Here is a 14,173-nt window from a genome sequence, read left to right as displayed (position 1 = left end):
TTTAGGTATTCATGCTTTTGACAAATATGATTTGATAAATTATTGGCCAAAAAACTTTACAGCACTTGAAGTAAGTGTAATGCAAGCAGTCAGTCTGCCAGGTTTAGATTGGCAAATCAGCCTTTGTCCTGGTGCAAAAGCTCTCTATGCAATCATATCTACTGAATTTTAAAGGGGCTTTTCCAAGTGATGAGATTTATTATTTGAATTATAAATCAAGTTTAACATTAAGAGAAGTACCAGAGATAACTCTACTTACCACATTTCCTTAGTTATTTTTAGTTAACTTTGTTAAATTCAAATAGAAGTTAATTGTGCCAGTTCTGCATCCCCTTTCTAACAATTTTTATTAGATTGAGAAGTGTACAAATTATTTCAGTATACATGTTCCTTAGCAGAATTCAAGCTTAATGATCTACTGAAGGATTGCTGACTTTTCTGAACAGCCAGTGTCTATGTCGATTCCACTACTTCATACAGAATAAATAGTATGAGAATAGACTCCTAATTATGAAAGTAGCCTCCTACACAGTTTATTTGTGGTCTAAGATTCAACGAATCATATTAAAGTACTTATTCCCATCAGAACAAATTTTCCACTTATAATTATCTCCTAGGATTTGGGGTAGCAGTTCCTACTGAATTTCCTTATAGCTCTGTCAACAAGAAACACAATCTGCGGCAACAACTTCTTAACCCAAATATTAAGTATATTTATTTGGTTTCTTTAAATTTTCAAGAAAAATCGAAAAAAGCTCAGCCCTGCGAATTTCTCTGCATGGAACTCTCTTCAGCTTCAACTGATGTTCTCTCTGTTAGCAAACTGCAGATCTTCTCTCCCAAATTAAACTGGATTCATACCCACTTCAGCCTCCTAAAATCCCCAAACATAAACTATGATTTTCAAGAGCAGCTGTTTTGCAAAGAAACCTCATGCGAGCATAAAAGAGCTTCACAAGTCTGATTTTTAGAGGTCAAGTGCTCTGCACTTACTGAAAAACAAGACCTTCCAGAGATATCCCAGATTAGAAGACCGAATACTTGAATTAATTTTACAACATGACCGTCAGGTTTAAAATAAAAAGGAAAAAAAAATCTTCTAAATTCATTATCCTATTGACAGTCATGAATGAGGGAAAGATTCCAATGGAGAACTTCTTTTATCCTGATGCATGAAACATAATGTGTTTGAAGCATTTAAGTTAACAGGGATAATAGTCCCAAAACTATAATTACCACTGCAATTCATGTCCCCAAGAAATCTACAAGGAATAAGCAAACCAAAAAGCCGAAGTTAATTTAACCATTGCTATACTTAAAATATCCAACCAATATGTGAACAGATCTGCTAAATAGTCTTGGATTTGTTTTGCAGTTTTCCCCCTAGGATTCTTATTGCGGCTTATCCTTATAAAGCACTGGTTTAAAGAGAACTTTAATAACACTTCAAATTGGGATCATGACTTTATTCAAACTCCATGCATGGAACACAATAAGGTTTGTTGCTAGATTCCATATTTTATTAGATTAATACAAAGAGGAAATCAGATGTACTGTTGGGCACATATCTCAATTATCTTTTCAAACTGTACTATTTGGTCTACTAGAAAATATATCTATCTACGAAACTTATCATATTTAGATCCTAAGATCAGGATAGCCACAACCACATGGCCACTCTAGCTGTGAGAGATACAGGGAAATTAACTGCATTGATTTACTGTTTGGTTTTTGCCTTCTTGTCTCCTTCAGTGTTAAGCAAATAAAACCAACATCAGCACTAGAAGGCAAAACTGATCTAACACTGTGTTTTGGATATTAAACATTTTGCCGTATTTCTAAAAGAATAAATCACTCAGCTCTAGTAAGAAAACAAACTTCACTGTAAGAGCTGGTGAAATGTATTACAAAGATTCCAGCTTCTGCTTTTATCAGTTGACCTGAATATATTACCATCACTGGAAACCCTGCTATGGAAAATACTCCTGAAGTTGAAATGTGCATGCAAAGAAGGCCTAACATCCATGAAATTAAACCAATGCTCTCCTGAAATGATACTGAAAGTAGTTACTAAATGGCACTGAACTTGATTTCTTCTGGATTTCATATGCTACTAGAGCGTGTTTCAAGTTAAATTATCTGCATTTTTCTTTTGAAAATTGGTTATTCTCCGTAGTGTAGCTGGACATACCTAAGCATGTGTCCTTGCTCTTGATGTTTGTATACCTATCACTATTGCTTTCATTCAGTCTGATGAAATATAGCTACTCAGAGGAAAAATAATAAAAAAAACAATACAAGTCTTACCAGGATTTCTTTTAAGCATATGTTCTGCTTCTATAGCTGTTATCTGAGAGACTGTGGTGAACACATGGGCACAATGTACAGCTGCCCGTTCCATACAGTACCGATGGTAAATCTGCCTCTCTCCTGCTTCCTTGTCAATGTCAAACTGTTAAATAAAACAAACAAAAAAACACCTTTGTGTTACGTTCATCAGGTTTCTTATGACAAAAAAAAAAAAAAGGTCTCTTCTGTTAAACTCTATTTACCCAGGGAATAAGAATCATATGATTATGCTGGTGGTTTTTCTTTCTGGTTTTTGAACCATTTTATCAACGTGGAAGAGTCTGAAAGAGCAAGACAGGTCTCAGTTCTTGTATGTTCATCAAAAAAGAATGGCAGCTCTGCAATGGAGGGAGACCTAGATTAATTATCCCATGAAATGTAAGGATCTGTGCTACTTGGCAATATGTCATGCTGCACCTTGTCTGGCTTGTTGGAAAGCCTGGGAGAGCAGGGAAATTGCTGGTAACAGAAAGTATAGGAGAGACAAAATAAAAAGGAACAGGGATGAGGACAGATCCTAGGGACTAGGTAGAATGGTGGGAATCACGCTTAGACTGGAGTGAAATTGAGATTTGGTAGAGAGGCAGGGTGTAAGAACTTAGTCACAAATCCCAACGGAACAAAGAAAATAGAAAATGAGATATTTTCCTATACTTGGAGGTGCTCTTCCTCCAACTTCAGTGCTATTACTTGTTGCTCCTTTTACTTCAATTTGAATTTCTGGAGGCAGATACAAGTTAAACTGCTGGATAAGACCATCCAAAATACCATAGCATTTGTAAATCACCTTTAAACCTTGCAGCTATGCCTTTTCTTAGTGAGTTTACATTATCCTGATGAGAAGAAAATGCACAATGCCTATTGAGTTCACACTTAAGAATGTTCACTAATGATGCCCACTGCAAAATTGTTACAATGGGGTTTAGAAAACAATAATGGTAATGGGGTCAATGATAACAATTAAATTACAACCCTCTTAGTCTTATATGATGTTTCACTTCTGGGAACAGAAGTGTTAACTTCCTAAGGGCAGCAGCATGTGCTCCAAATAGACCGTGTTAGTTAAGGGGAGAGTGACAATGACTTTCAATGAGGTCTGTCGTTATCTCTGCCTAATGCTAGGTGTAGTCTGATTTTGATTGCATTTGACTGCAACTTCATTGACCATAATAGATTTAACCATTATTATAGGCTGGGAAGACAGCATTTCAATATTTAGGACTGTCTGAACTTATCTGCTGCGAGTTGCTAATTAGATTCTAAATCTAGTGTTCAGTACTTCTAAAGTTTAATACTTCAGAATTTAGTTCAGAAGTAAAGCTGTTCATACCACAAAATTTCATGCTGATTACATGCTTTAGGTTGGTACAGAACAATTTCAAGAAATTTCAGCACATATGAACCATTTCAGGGAAGCAGATTTAAACAATTAATTATTTTTATTTAGGTAAGTATAGATGTAAATACAGATGTAGATATACCTATCTCAACTGCTAAGAAACTTAAGTGCTTTTATTCACGGAACACTCTTAATTTTGCAATGGTACCACACTGCTGGTAGGAAAGTGACTTCTGCTATACTAGTTGAAAATGCCACCTTAATTTGACCAGAAAAGGAGTCTTGAAAAATTTCAGCTGAAAAAATTCTAGTGAAACTAGGTATTCCTGTACTAGTTATTGATGATCCTGTATGTCGAGTATCTCAGCTTGCCAAAGATGTTTTTAGAAAAGCTAGAAAATATGTTTTACCACATATTACACTATATGTTATACCATTTTTCAGTTATGTCGTCATATATCATATTTCCTACATTCACCATGAGAATTTTGGTGCATGAAATATAACCATGTCACAGAAGAAGATCTTTTCTCTAGAACACACATCTCATTTGTCACAGAAGATGAATGGCAGAAGAAGCAGAAGGGCAGAGGAAGAGAAAATAAAGGTGAATTAGTCTGACTCCTTAGTGTTCCATAGATCTCTACCATGATGTTTCACTTACCCTAAACCAAATTTTTCACAAGCATTTCTTAATTGTGTGTTACTCCTTTCCTGGAAGACTACCTTGATGTCTTTGAGTCTTATCTGTTAAAATGTTAAGCATTCATATCTATATCTGAAATCCACTAGACCTATGATGTGAGATTATAAGGCACTGCTAATTCCAAGAAAAGCTTCCCTAAGATAATGTGGAGGATGCAGCTACCTCCTCTCATATGGGTGTGGTAAACTAATTAATGTTTCTGGAGCATGTAGATATCACTGATGAATGCTGCAAAACTGCTCCTGGGAAAATCACAGATTGATTCTTTAGAGCAGAAAACTTAATTACATGTTGTAAATAAGGTCGGAAGCTGCATATTGAATGATAACAAAACCAAAATCATTATGATTATTCAGTCGCTCTGTGTACTAAAGACACAAAATGGGACAGTTCTTCAGTATGCTGGCAAACACAATAAATGGGACGGGGTTCCACTTCACAGTCAAAATTATGCATGTTTTTTCCAATACGTCTGTGTATTAAAAATAATTTTTAAATTGCTAACAAACAATTAACTGGCCAGACTTTACACGGTTTCTCTCTTTTCCCTTTCTCATTAAGAATAGGTTCTTTACAAAATGTAATTAAAAATGAAATTTGGGACATATTCACTAACTGAAGATAAACACTCCCTCCACCACTGCTGGGGAAAGGTTAATAAAAGGACCGTTCAAAGCACTATGGCTTATTTCTTGGTAGCTTTTATTTTCTTGATTGCATGAAAGCATTTAATACATTTAACACATGCATATATTGATGTTTACTTCTTCATTGCTATTCCTTTTTTTTATCTTCTGGAAATGGGAAATATTTTGTATTGCACATGCTTGCATAAATTTTGGCACACTTTTTTAAAGGTACACAATTCCATATCTATTAGCAAATATAAACTGAGGTCACAGATTTCTCACATTTCATTCGATCTTCCTCTCCAGCAGTTTTCTCCACCAATCGGTAAAGCAAGATCTTGACTTTTGGCTTCACTTATAACGTGGAGTAAGAAACATCATTGGGCACCTCTGAGCAGACTGGACAAGTGACTTCAGAAATTAAGCCTTAGACAAGTTGAAGGGCAGGTTAAATGGAAGTTAGTTGATGAGACAGGGCAGGAGACAAATATAGTCCACACAGTACTGTGCAAAGACAGCTGAGCTTGCTGTGACAGTATTAGCTCCAGAATTAGAGGCAATATGGGGCATGGCACTGTATTGAGTCAATATGCTGAAATGAAGCAAAACACCAGTGCAGCTAGTTTGCTCTTCACCCCTAAATCAATGTTTCTACTTGGGAATCGACTCTGCTGGCTGAATGCTTGTCTCTCACAGCTCAGGCACCTGTGAACTATGTTCCATCATAGCATTCATTCATGTTCAGCAAGAGCAAAGCAAAATATCTGTGAAGTGCGCCATGCTTACTTTTGTTTGTTTGCTGTTATCAGCAAACGGGAACACTTGCAAAGCCACAAACTAAAGCTGCAGCAAGAGAAAAACAGATCTAAGACACATTAAGTATTTATAAAATCATTTAGGCTGGAAAATACCTTGAAGATCATTGAGTCCAATCATTTCCTCCTTCAGTGACTTAGAAAGGCTAACAATTTCAATATCCACTTTACTGTAAATATCACCCTGCTCTCAATGATGATCCCCCCCTACTCTGACTGTTAGAAACCAAGCAGATTATTAGAATTTACATCATGGCAGGGATTAGAGGGAGGAAATGCCTCCCTTATAAAACTACTCTAATATCAAAGCAAAAGAAGATGATATTCCACAGGCATAATGAGTTGGAATAAAACACTCATTTGCTGCAAAGTAATTCTATGGAAAAAATCAGCTCACTGCTGTCCTTTCTACCAATTCATGTAATAAGCATAACATTCCATTCATGCTTTAAAATTTAGCAGGTTAGAGGGGACGGTAGATAGCACGACATTCTGGTTAAGACAGCTAAGTCTACCTTTAAATGCAAAAAGACGACAATATCAAGCAGTTGCACTGGAAACAGAATAGTCACTGAACTAACAAAGAAAAATCAGAATCAGACATTCCTACTTCAAAATTATAAAGACAAATTGCAAAGGATTTCCAAAACACAAGAAGAATTATTTGAGAATGGAAAAGGAAAAAAGACTATACTAGATATGTAAATACTTTTCTGAAAGAGAGAAATTATCACAGTCTGCATATAATCTCTAGATACTAAGACTAGACTTCTTGTTCAGAAAGCAAAGAAAAAAAGTATGATGAAAGCCAACAAAAGTTAAACCAAGACAAATTCAAATCTGAATTAAAATATATAGTTTTGATAATGAAAAACTTTATGACACCTTTGCATAAATAATATAGATTCCCCTCACTACCTGAACCTTACAAAATCTTTATAAACTCTTGAGGAAAGTAGCTTGTATCTCAAATAAAAGGTATAGGTTTTATGCATTAATTTTTAGCTGACAATTTCAGGCAAAGAATGAAATGAAGTCTTATGGTCTCTTATTTTCACGCAAGTTCACAAGTTGATTCTGCATTGGAATCAGGAACAAGAGATAGGTCTGAAGTTCAAATTTCTTGTCTACCAAAAGACAGAATGGAAAGATCTTCAGTTCTAGCATAATCTCCCTGGTTGCTGTTGTCTGAATTATATAAGAATTTCCCTTATTGAAAAACACCTTATGTCAAATTTAACTCCCATTGGTTGTTATCTTGTGGAAATAGAACTTTCATTCTGGCATAGCCCTGCCATGCCAAATAAGAATGAAATTTACACTTCCTGGCTTAAGTCAGATTTCCATTAGCTGTTCTACTAACAAAGCGGATCAGGTTTGCGTAACAGTGAGCTCAGTGACAGCTGTGACAGTACTTGTGGTCCTATATTGTCAGCACAAAAGCTCTTGGCTATTCATTTTCATTGGGATTTTTAGTAGTTTTCCTTTTAGAACGCTTGGGATGGAATTCTGCACCACTCTGCAAACTAGATTCAGTTACACTTTACCAAATGTAAAATGGTCTAAATAAAAGTGTTACATATTGGCAGGGCAAGCTTATATAAGGAAAAAGGCAAGGAAGAATTTTTTTTCTTCTCTTTAAAGCACGTTTTCCATTATAACTCAAGGTGATTTTTTAGTAACAAGCATCAGAGGCTGAAGCGTACAAACTTCTCCATTATGCTAGGCCAGTGGTCCACAAAATCATTTCAGATGCTTACTTCTCAGATGAAATTCCACGTTATACCATTTGCCAAAAAGACAGCTCCCAATAGGGCTGTCTTTTCACCTATGAACTAGCCTGGATCATCAGTGTCTCTCAGTCAGTTAATGAAAGGTGTTGGTCTATTTAAAAGCCCAGAAAGGTGAAATGAGATCAAAACCACCAACCAGACAACAAGAAAAACCCCAAACCAATAAGCCACTCTCCTTAAACAATGGGGAAAGCAATAAATATTAACATTCTTGATCTTCAGCTGAGAAGTCAGTTCTATCTGAAGAGAAAATGGCTCCACAGGCTCAGAGCTGTTTTCACGGAACTTCCTACCTTGTGGACTAGCTATTTTGATTCAGTTTATCTTAGCAATAAACATAACCTTACGTAGAATCATAGAATCATAGAATAACCAGGTTGGAAGAGACCCACCGGATCATCGAGCCCAACCATTCCTATCAAACACTAAACCATGACCCTTAGCACCTCCTCCACCCATCCCTTAAACACCTCCAGGGAAGGTGACTCAACCACCTCCCTGGGCAGCCTCTGCCAGTGCCCAATGACCCTTTCTGTGAAGAATTTTTTTCCTAATGTCCAGACTAAACCTCCCCTGGTGGAGCTTGAGGTTATTCCCTCTTGTCCTGTCCGCTGTCACTTGGGAGAAGAGGCATGCACCCTCCTCTCTACAACCTCCTTTCAGGTAGTTGTAGAGAACAATGAGGTCTCCCCTCAGCCTCCTCTTCTCCAGGCTAAACAACCCCAGCTCTCTCAGCCGCTCCTCATAAGACCTGTTCTCCAGCCCCTTCACCAGCTTCGTTGCTCTTCTCTGGACTCGCTCCAGAGCCTCAACATCCTTCTTGTGGTGAGGGGCACAGAACTGAACACAGTATTCGAGAAGCGGTCTCACCAGTGCTGAGTACAGAAGGAGAATAACCTCCCTGGACCTGCTGGTCACGCTGTTTCTGACACAAGCCAAGATGCCATTGGCCTTCTTGGCCACCTGGGCACACTGCTGGCTCATGTTCAGTCGCTGTCAACCAACACCCCCAGGTCCCTCTCCTCCAGGCAGCTTTCTAGACAGACTTCTCCTAGTCTGTAGCACTGCACAGGGTTGTTGTGCCCCAAGTGCAGGACCCAGCACTTGGCCTTGTTAAACCTCAAACTGAGGTTTACAGTTATGTTTGTTGTACAAAAGCTACACTGGATATGGTGGCAGTGGTAAAAAGGAAAAACAAACACATTGCTGCCTGGACTGTTTAAACCTGTAGTACTTCTTGACCATAGTTAAATCTATGACAATATCTCTGTTGGGAATTGAGCTCATTATATATCCAGCTTGTTACTGAAATTAGCAAATGTTGACTTTGGAAGAGTTCAAGCCAGTAACCTATAGGTAGGGTTAGCAGTCCCTGACCCAGCCATTTACACAGGGTTCTTCAGATGCTTAAAAGTAAATAAAAATATTGCACACTACCAGTTACCAAGCAGGTAACGCCCTATGTTTTGTTCTTTTTGTCTTCCCTCTCTTCCTTCCTCCAGAATCAGCGTGATTTCAATGTGAATCTAGGAATTAAAATTTACACTAAGTAGCTGTTATATGGTTATTGCCTCAAAGTTTCTTAGCTCAGCCATAGCCCATTTGCTTTTTGTTATATGTTGATGAGGACAAAACAGTGTTACTTCTAGCGTGCACTCTTCTGTGCACAGTGCTACGGTTTTAACACCTAGATTTCCACTGCAGAGAAGCAGCTAAATTTCTCTCAGTCTAGACAAATTGACTTAAGACCGTAAGAATATAACAATTGTATAATCTCATACAGTAATACTGTACAAGAACAGGGATCCTCTCTCTGATTGAAGCAAAGAGCAAGTGGTTTGGGAAGAGGTCAGGAGTTAGCATTACATTCTTTACATCCATAATGTACCCTCCTACCTTCCAGGAATCTACAGCTCTAATCTGCTAGATTGACTAGGTTTTCAGTCTCCCAGAAAATGTCCCCTTGCAGCTCACAGGCTGACAAGTGCCCTCAGCTCACAGAACAAACAGTTTTGGTTGCCTATAGTTCAGGTCTCTACATGATTTAGGGAATCTGTGAAGAATCATGCATCACAGTGTGGCAATCCTTCACTAAATCATTCTTGTCTTCCCCAAAAGACTAGTAATGTCGAAAGTCAATTTTTCACAGGTCCAGCCTTCATGAGGGCAATCAGATGATCAAATGGAACCCTCCCCTCCAGTTTTATTACCTGATAGGGGCTGATGACTTGAACTATTTGTTCATCGAAATGTTACAGAAAGTGCCAGCCACCCTGCACTGCACAGCCCTTTGCCAGATCACTGATATTGACGCTGGGACTTGGGCCAAAGTCTTCTCTGGTCTGAAGGTTCTGACCTCACTGGCTTACTTCAGAGAACACATTTGTATTTTCTACACTTCTGCCAGCTGTCACCTATTGAACTTTGCTAGGAAGGTGACTTAAATTGGTATTTTCCACTGTGGATTACAGGGAAAGAAAGCAAATCTTAGTAATACTTTATCTCTTTAAAAGCCATCTTTCAAGTCACACTGTATCTTCTGGCCATGCTTATCTACAGGGGTTTAACACTGAAGTTGAATAGTGCTGCACTGTGTGGGCATGTGCACATGCATGTGTGTGTGTGCAGAACAAGCAGGGCTGATGGACAGTAGAGGACAAACTCAAAGTGTGTTGCACAGTCAGGGCTAATATGAGAGTGAGGAACAACACTCTGGTCACACACACTCAGGCCACTGTGAAAGGAGGGAAAGAAAGGACTGTGAAGATGCCAGGTAAATATATTGTATTGGTCATCAAACAATCAATCACGTCATGGTTTGGCCTGTGGATCCCAGTGTTAAATACTTCAACGCTGCAAAAAAGTACTTTGCCTCAGAGCGCTGAGTAGAGCTCTCTCTAGCAAGTACTCCAAGCCAGCTTCTCCTAGACTGCATTGGGGACTAGAAAAGAGAACATGAGGTTTCCTCTTTTTCCTGTAGGAGCTGTGTAGGCCTCATTGTCTCTAGGCTCAGCTAAGCCACTCCCTTTCCATTTGTGCTGCAATCATTTTTCTATTATACCTGGCACAGCATGTGCTTGAGTTGCATCTTTACCACCCATCTCAGCTGCTGTGCTTAAAGGTAGTGGAAATATTGTTCTAGCCATGAAACACTGATCAAAAGTGAGGACTTAAAGTCAATTATTACAACTCTTCAAAGGAAGAAAATTATGCAATAGCACCGAAAGAAGGTAAACCAGCTATTCTACTTTGGGCTGGGAGAGGGTGACACACCCTAAAAATACATTGTCTTATACAAAGATTAAACATTACACAGCCCTGAAAGACCTTCTCGACCAGACAAATTGCTTGATGCTGCTTGATGTTAACGGTTTACTACTAGAAGACAACAAGAATAGCCTCTGAAGACTTACCTATCTATATTGTTTAATTACTGCACTCCAGATCAACTTCTTGTTTCTCAACTGACTTCTGGGCCAGGTTGACCTTTTTACAGCCAAAGGAGCCCTCATTAAGATGTCTGATCTCTTACTAGACGTTAACTTTGTCAGGAGGAGCTTTAGCACACCATAAGCATGTTAAACAGTAGTATAACAGTTTGGCATTGTTCCCTCTATTAGTACCTTTAAGTGTCAATCTCTCCACAGAAGGCAGAAAGTCTTAAGGTCTAGAAATCCACAAGTTTCCTCCCTTACATTTACAGCAGTTTATAACAATACTTTAAACTGATTCACGTTTCATTTCATATATGCTCAGAAGAAAATCTGAATATAAATTTCTGTATTTGTCACGTAGCTGACAGTTACCAATTGAATTTGTGAAGGCTTGCAGAAAGTTGGACACCACCTTATCGCATGAAGTTGGTCACATCACATGTGAACCATAAAAATTACATTAATACTGTGTCCAGATTATAAATATATTAAAATCTGTAAGTCTGCATAAATGTAAGAACATAACTCTTTTCTTTTGAGTATAAAGGCAAGGGTAAGACCCCCAATGTTATCATGAAGGGAAAACATAGTTGCTTTTGAGACCACTTATAGCTCACCAAATTAACCGGAATACAAACCAAACCAAAAATTTTTTTAAGATGTTCTTTTACAAAAGGAAGACAAGGCTCTGACATAGTATTTTTAGCATCAGTTTGTAGAAGAATCAACAGAATGCAAGACTGAATTAATAAAGTTACTACTGAAAAGTCCCCACTTTCTCAAGTGTTAAACCTGAAACTGCATGGTTTTAGTTCTTTCAGTCAGTCTAATTCTGTCCATAGAAAAACAATTTAATATGACTTTAAAGCTAAACATAAGGAGAACTTGAGGAGTAGGAATGAAACTTGAGTCTGATAGCATGACTGGGTTATTCATGCTGCTTCATTAACGCACCTAACAAACGTGTCTAAGTTAGGAGACTACTTTTCCCAGGCTATAGATGCAGACTGATCTTTCAGATGCTAATCTGCATATGTTTGCCTTACACTGATTGTGAAGAGGCCAGTGTAATTCCCCTGATGATCTAGGGAGCCTAGAAATAACCACCTGTATTAGTTACCATATGTTGGGCAGAATCCCCCCTAAACACTGCCATGCTGCAACCTTTATTCGTACGAGTAAATGAGTGGAGACTTTTACTGTTAGTATGTTCAGCAGATTTAATAGTTGGCTTTGGTGGGAAAGAAAAAAAAATATGAGAGCAGTAAGGTGAATGACTGTTTCCTTGGAGCACAAGGAAACGTCAATCTATTCTGTGGTTCTGAATAAGGCTAATAGAACACTACTGCTTCATGCTTGTACTTGGAAGACACTGTTCTACAGCATGTCAAGCTTAAAATTGCCAGTTGAGTGATTTTCTTCGTTGATTTCATCCAAGAAAGTGTATGGACAGTGAACAGGGCAGATGTTTGACCCTTTTAACTACCTCTCCCTCAGTAATGATGGAATGCAAAAATCTCTTGAACTCAGTTTGTCTGAAACCATATTAAAAAACCCGGGATCACGTAATGCTCCTCTGCTAAAAGCAGTGCTAAAGGCATCTAGGTCCTTGAAAAGTTTGTTTGTGTTATGCTTTGAGTGGAAAGAGAACAGTGAAACCCCAAGCCACTAGGCAGTTTAGAAAAGTTCTAAGAAACAGATGTGAGTCTTTTGAACTCAGAAAATACTTCCTACATTTGCCAGTTACAAATTAAGCCTAGCCTGAAAAGCCTGAAAGTGGAAGGACTTACTACGACTTGCAAAAACTAAGAAGTAAGCTGGGGACATGAAAAAAAATGGAATTCCAGTGTAATTTCAGCAAGAGTAGGGCTACTGCCTTTTTTTTTCTACTGTCTTTCATTAAGAAAGAATGCTGTGAAGCTACACTTGAAGTATAAAATGATGGCTACAGCTCAAGAGGTTTACATTCACTTGGTTACTCATGCTGCTAATAGTAACTCCCAAACCACAGCAATCAACTGAAGCCTTTCCTGAACACAAAGGGAAAGATTCTCAAGGACACTAGACTTGAAGTGCTGTCTGGGCCTGTAATTCTCCTCTCGCTTTTGAAAAATGTCCCAAGCCATTGAAAAGAAGGATAAGAATCTCTATTGGTAATCCCTTTCTTCTGCAATATTATTCCAGGTATCAGTAGACTGGACTTAGGCACTGACTTTACTGGAGGCAGAATGAGTTTTGGTACTCTGCAGTGCAAATCTGGTAAATGAAAGTGCAAGTATTCTAGACTCCACTGAGCTTTAACATTTGTCAAATGACACAGAAGCACTCATACCTAAACACATCACGGTCTTACAAATGCTATTTCTTGTGCTATGGAATTGACAATTATGACTCAGTTGTGGGTCAATCATGAGTGATCATGCAAGACAGAAAATACAGTATATGGTGTAGAACAGTAAACAGAAAAGGAGTTGGGAGCTGATTAGCTGAAAGAAAAGGAGGAATGAGAAAAATGTCTCTTACCTGGTCAAGATTGTTGTAGAAATCTATACTGGCTGCACACAGGTATCTCCCAAGCAGAGTCGCATGGGTAGTAAAAATTGTGGCAACAGGAAGTTTCTGAGATCGAGACAGTATTAAACCCACTCCTGCCTGCCATTCATGGAAGTGGGCAATTATGTTTGGCTTGTCATCAAACTGACAGGAAAGCTGAAAATAATTAGAAACAACATGCATGAAATATACATTATCCTGCTTATCATCCCAGCCCCACAAACCTCTTTTTTTGATGCCTTCTTCTGTGTCATGTGCCATGATTCTCATCAGCCCTAATTCTTAGCCCAAGAAGCACACATGCCTCATTAGTGCCTCAGAACAGTATCCCTCACAGAGCATCGGGGAGCTATGGCAAGCATAGTCACTCTTCTTTCTTTCAACTTGCTCTTATGCCATTGAAACTCTTGTTTGAATACAAAAATCATGAGCACCTATGACAGACAGATGATTCTGCAGATAACAAACTTTCCACTCTCCAGGTAGGCTGTGGTAGAGCAACATGTGAACTCACAGTGCTGTCATTAATTCTTTCTGCCTGCCTGTATTCCCTGT

General features: G+C 38.4%; 2 protein-coding genes across 2 annotated transcripts in view; one reads left to right on the top strand and one right to left on the bottom strand.

The window, feature by feature from the left end:
• Nucleotides 1-14,173, top strand: part of ITPR2 (inositol 1,4,5-trisphosphate receptor type 2) — a 998,050-nt gene that overhangs the window by 903,693 nt on the left and 80,184 nt on the right. The gene's annotated exons all lie outside the window — the stretch shown is intronic.
• Nucleotides 1-14,173, bottom strand: part of GYS2 (glycogen synthase 2) — a 47,944-nt gene that overhangs the window by 20,347 nt on the left and 13,424 nt on the right. Inside the window, exons 4-5 of the mRNA XM_069864030.1 lie at nucleotides 13,589-13,774; nucleotides 2,308-2,452 (exon numbers count right to left, since the gene is read on the bottom strand). Of these exons, the coding sequence (XP_069720131.1) occupies nucleotides 2,308-2,452; nucleotides 13,589-13,774 (331 nt within the window). The remainder of the gene's footprint in view (nucleotides 1-2,307; nucleotides 2,453-13,588; nucleotides 13,775-14,173) is intronic.

Source organism: Phaenicophaeus curvirostris, chromosome 1 (genome assembly GCF_032191515.1).
Source record: "Phaenicophaeus curvirostris isolate KB17595 chromosome 1, BPBGC_Pcur_1.0, whole genome shotgun sequence".
Lineage (NCBI taxonomy): Eukaryota > Metazoa > Chordata > Aves > Cuculiformes > Cuculidae > Phaenicophaeus > Phaenicophaeus curvirostris.
This window is presented reverse-complemented; position numbering and strand designations above follow the sequence as displayed.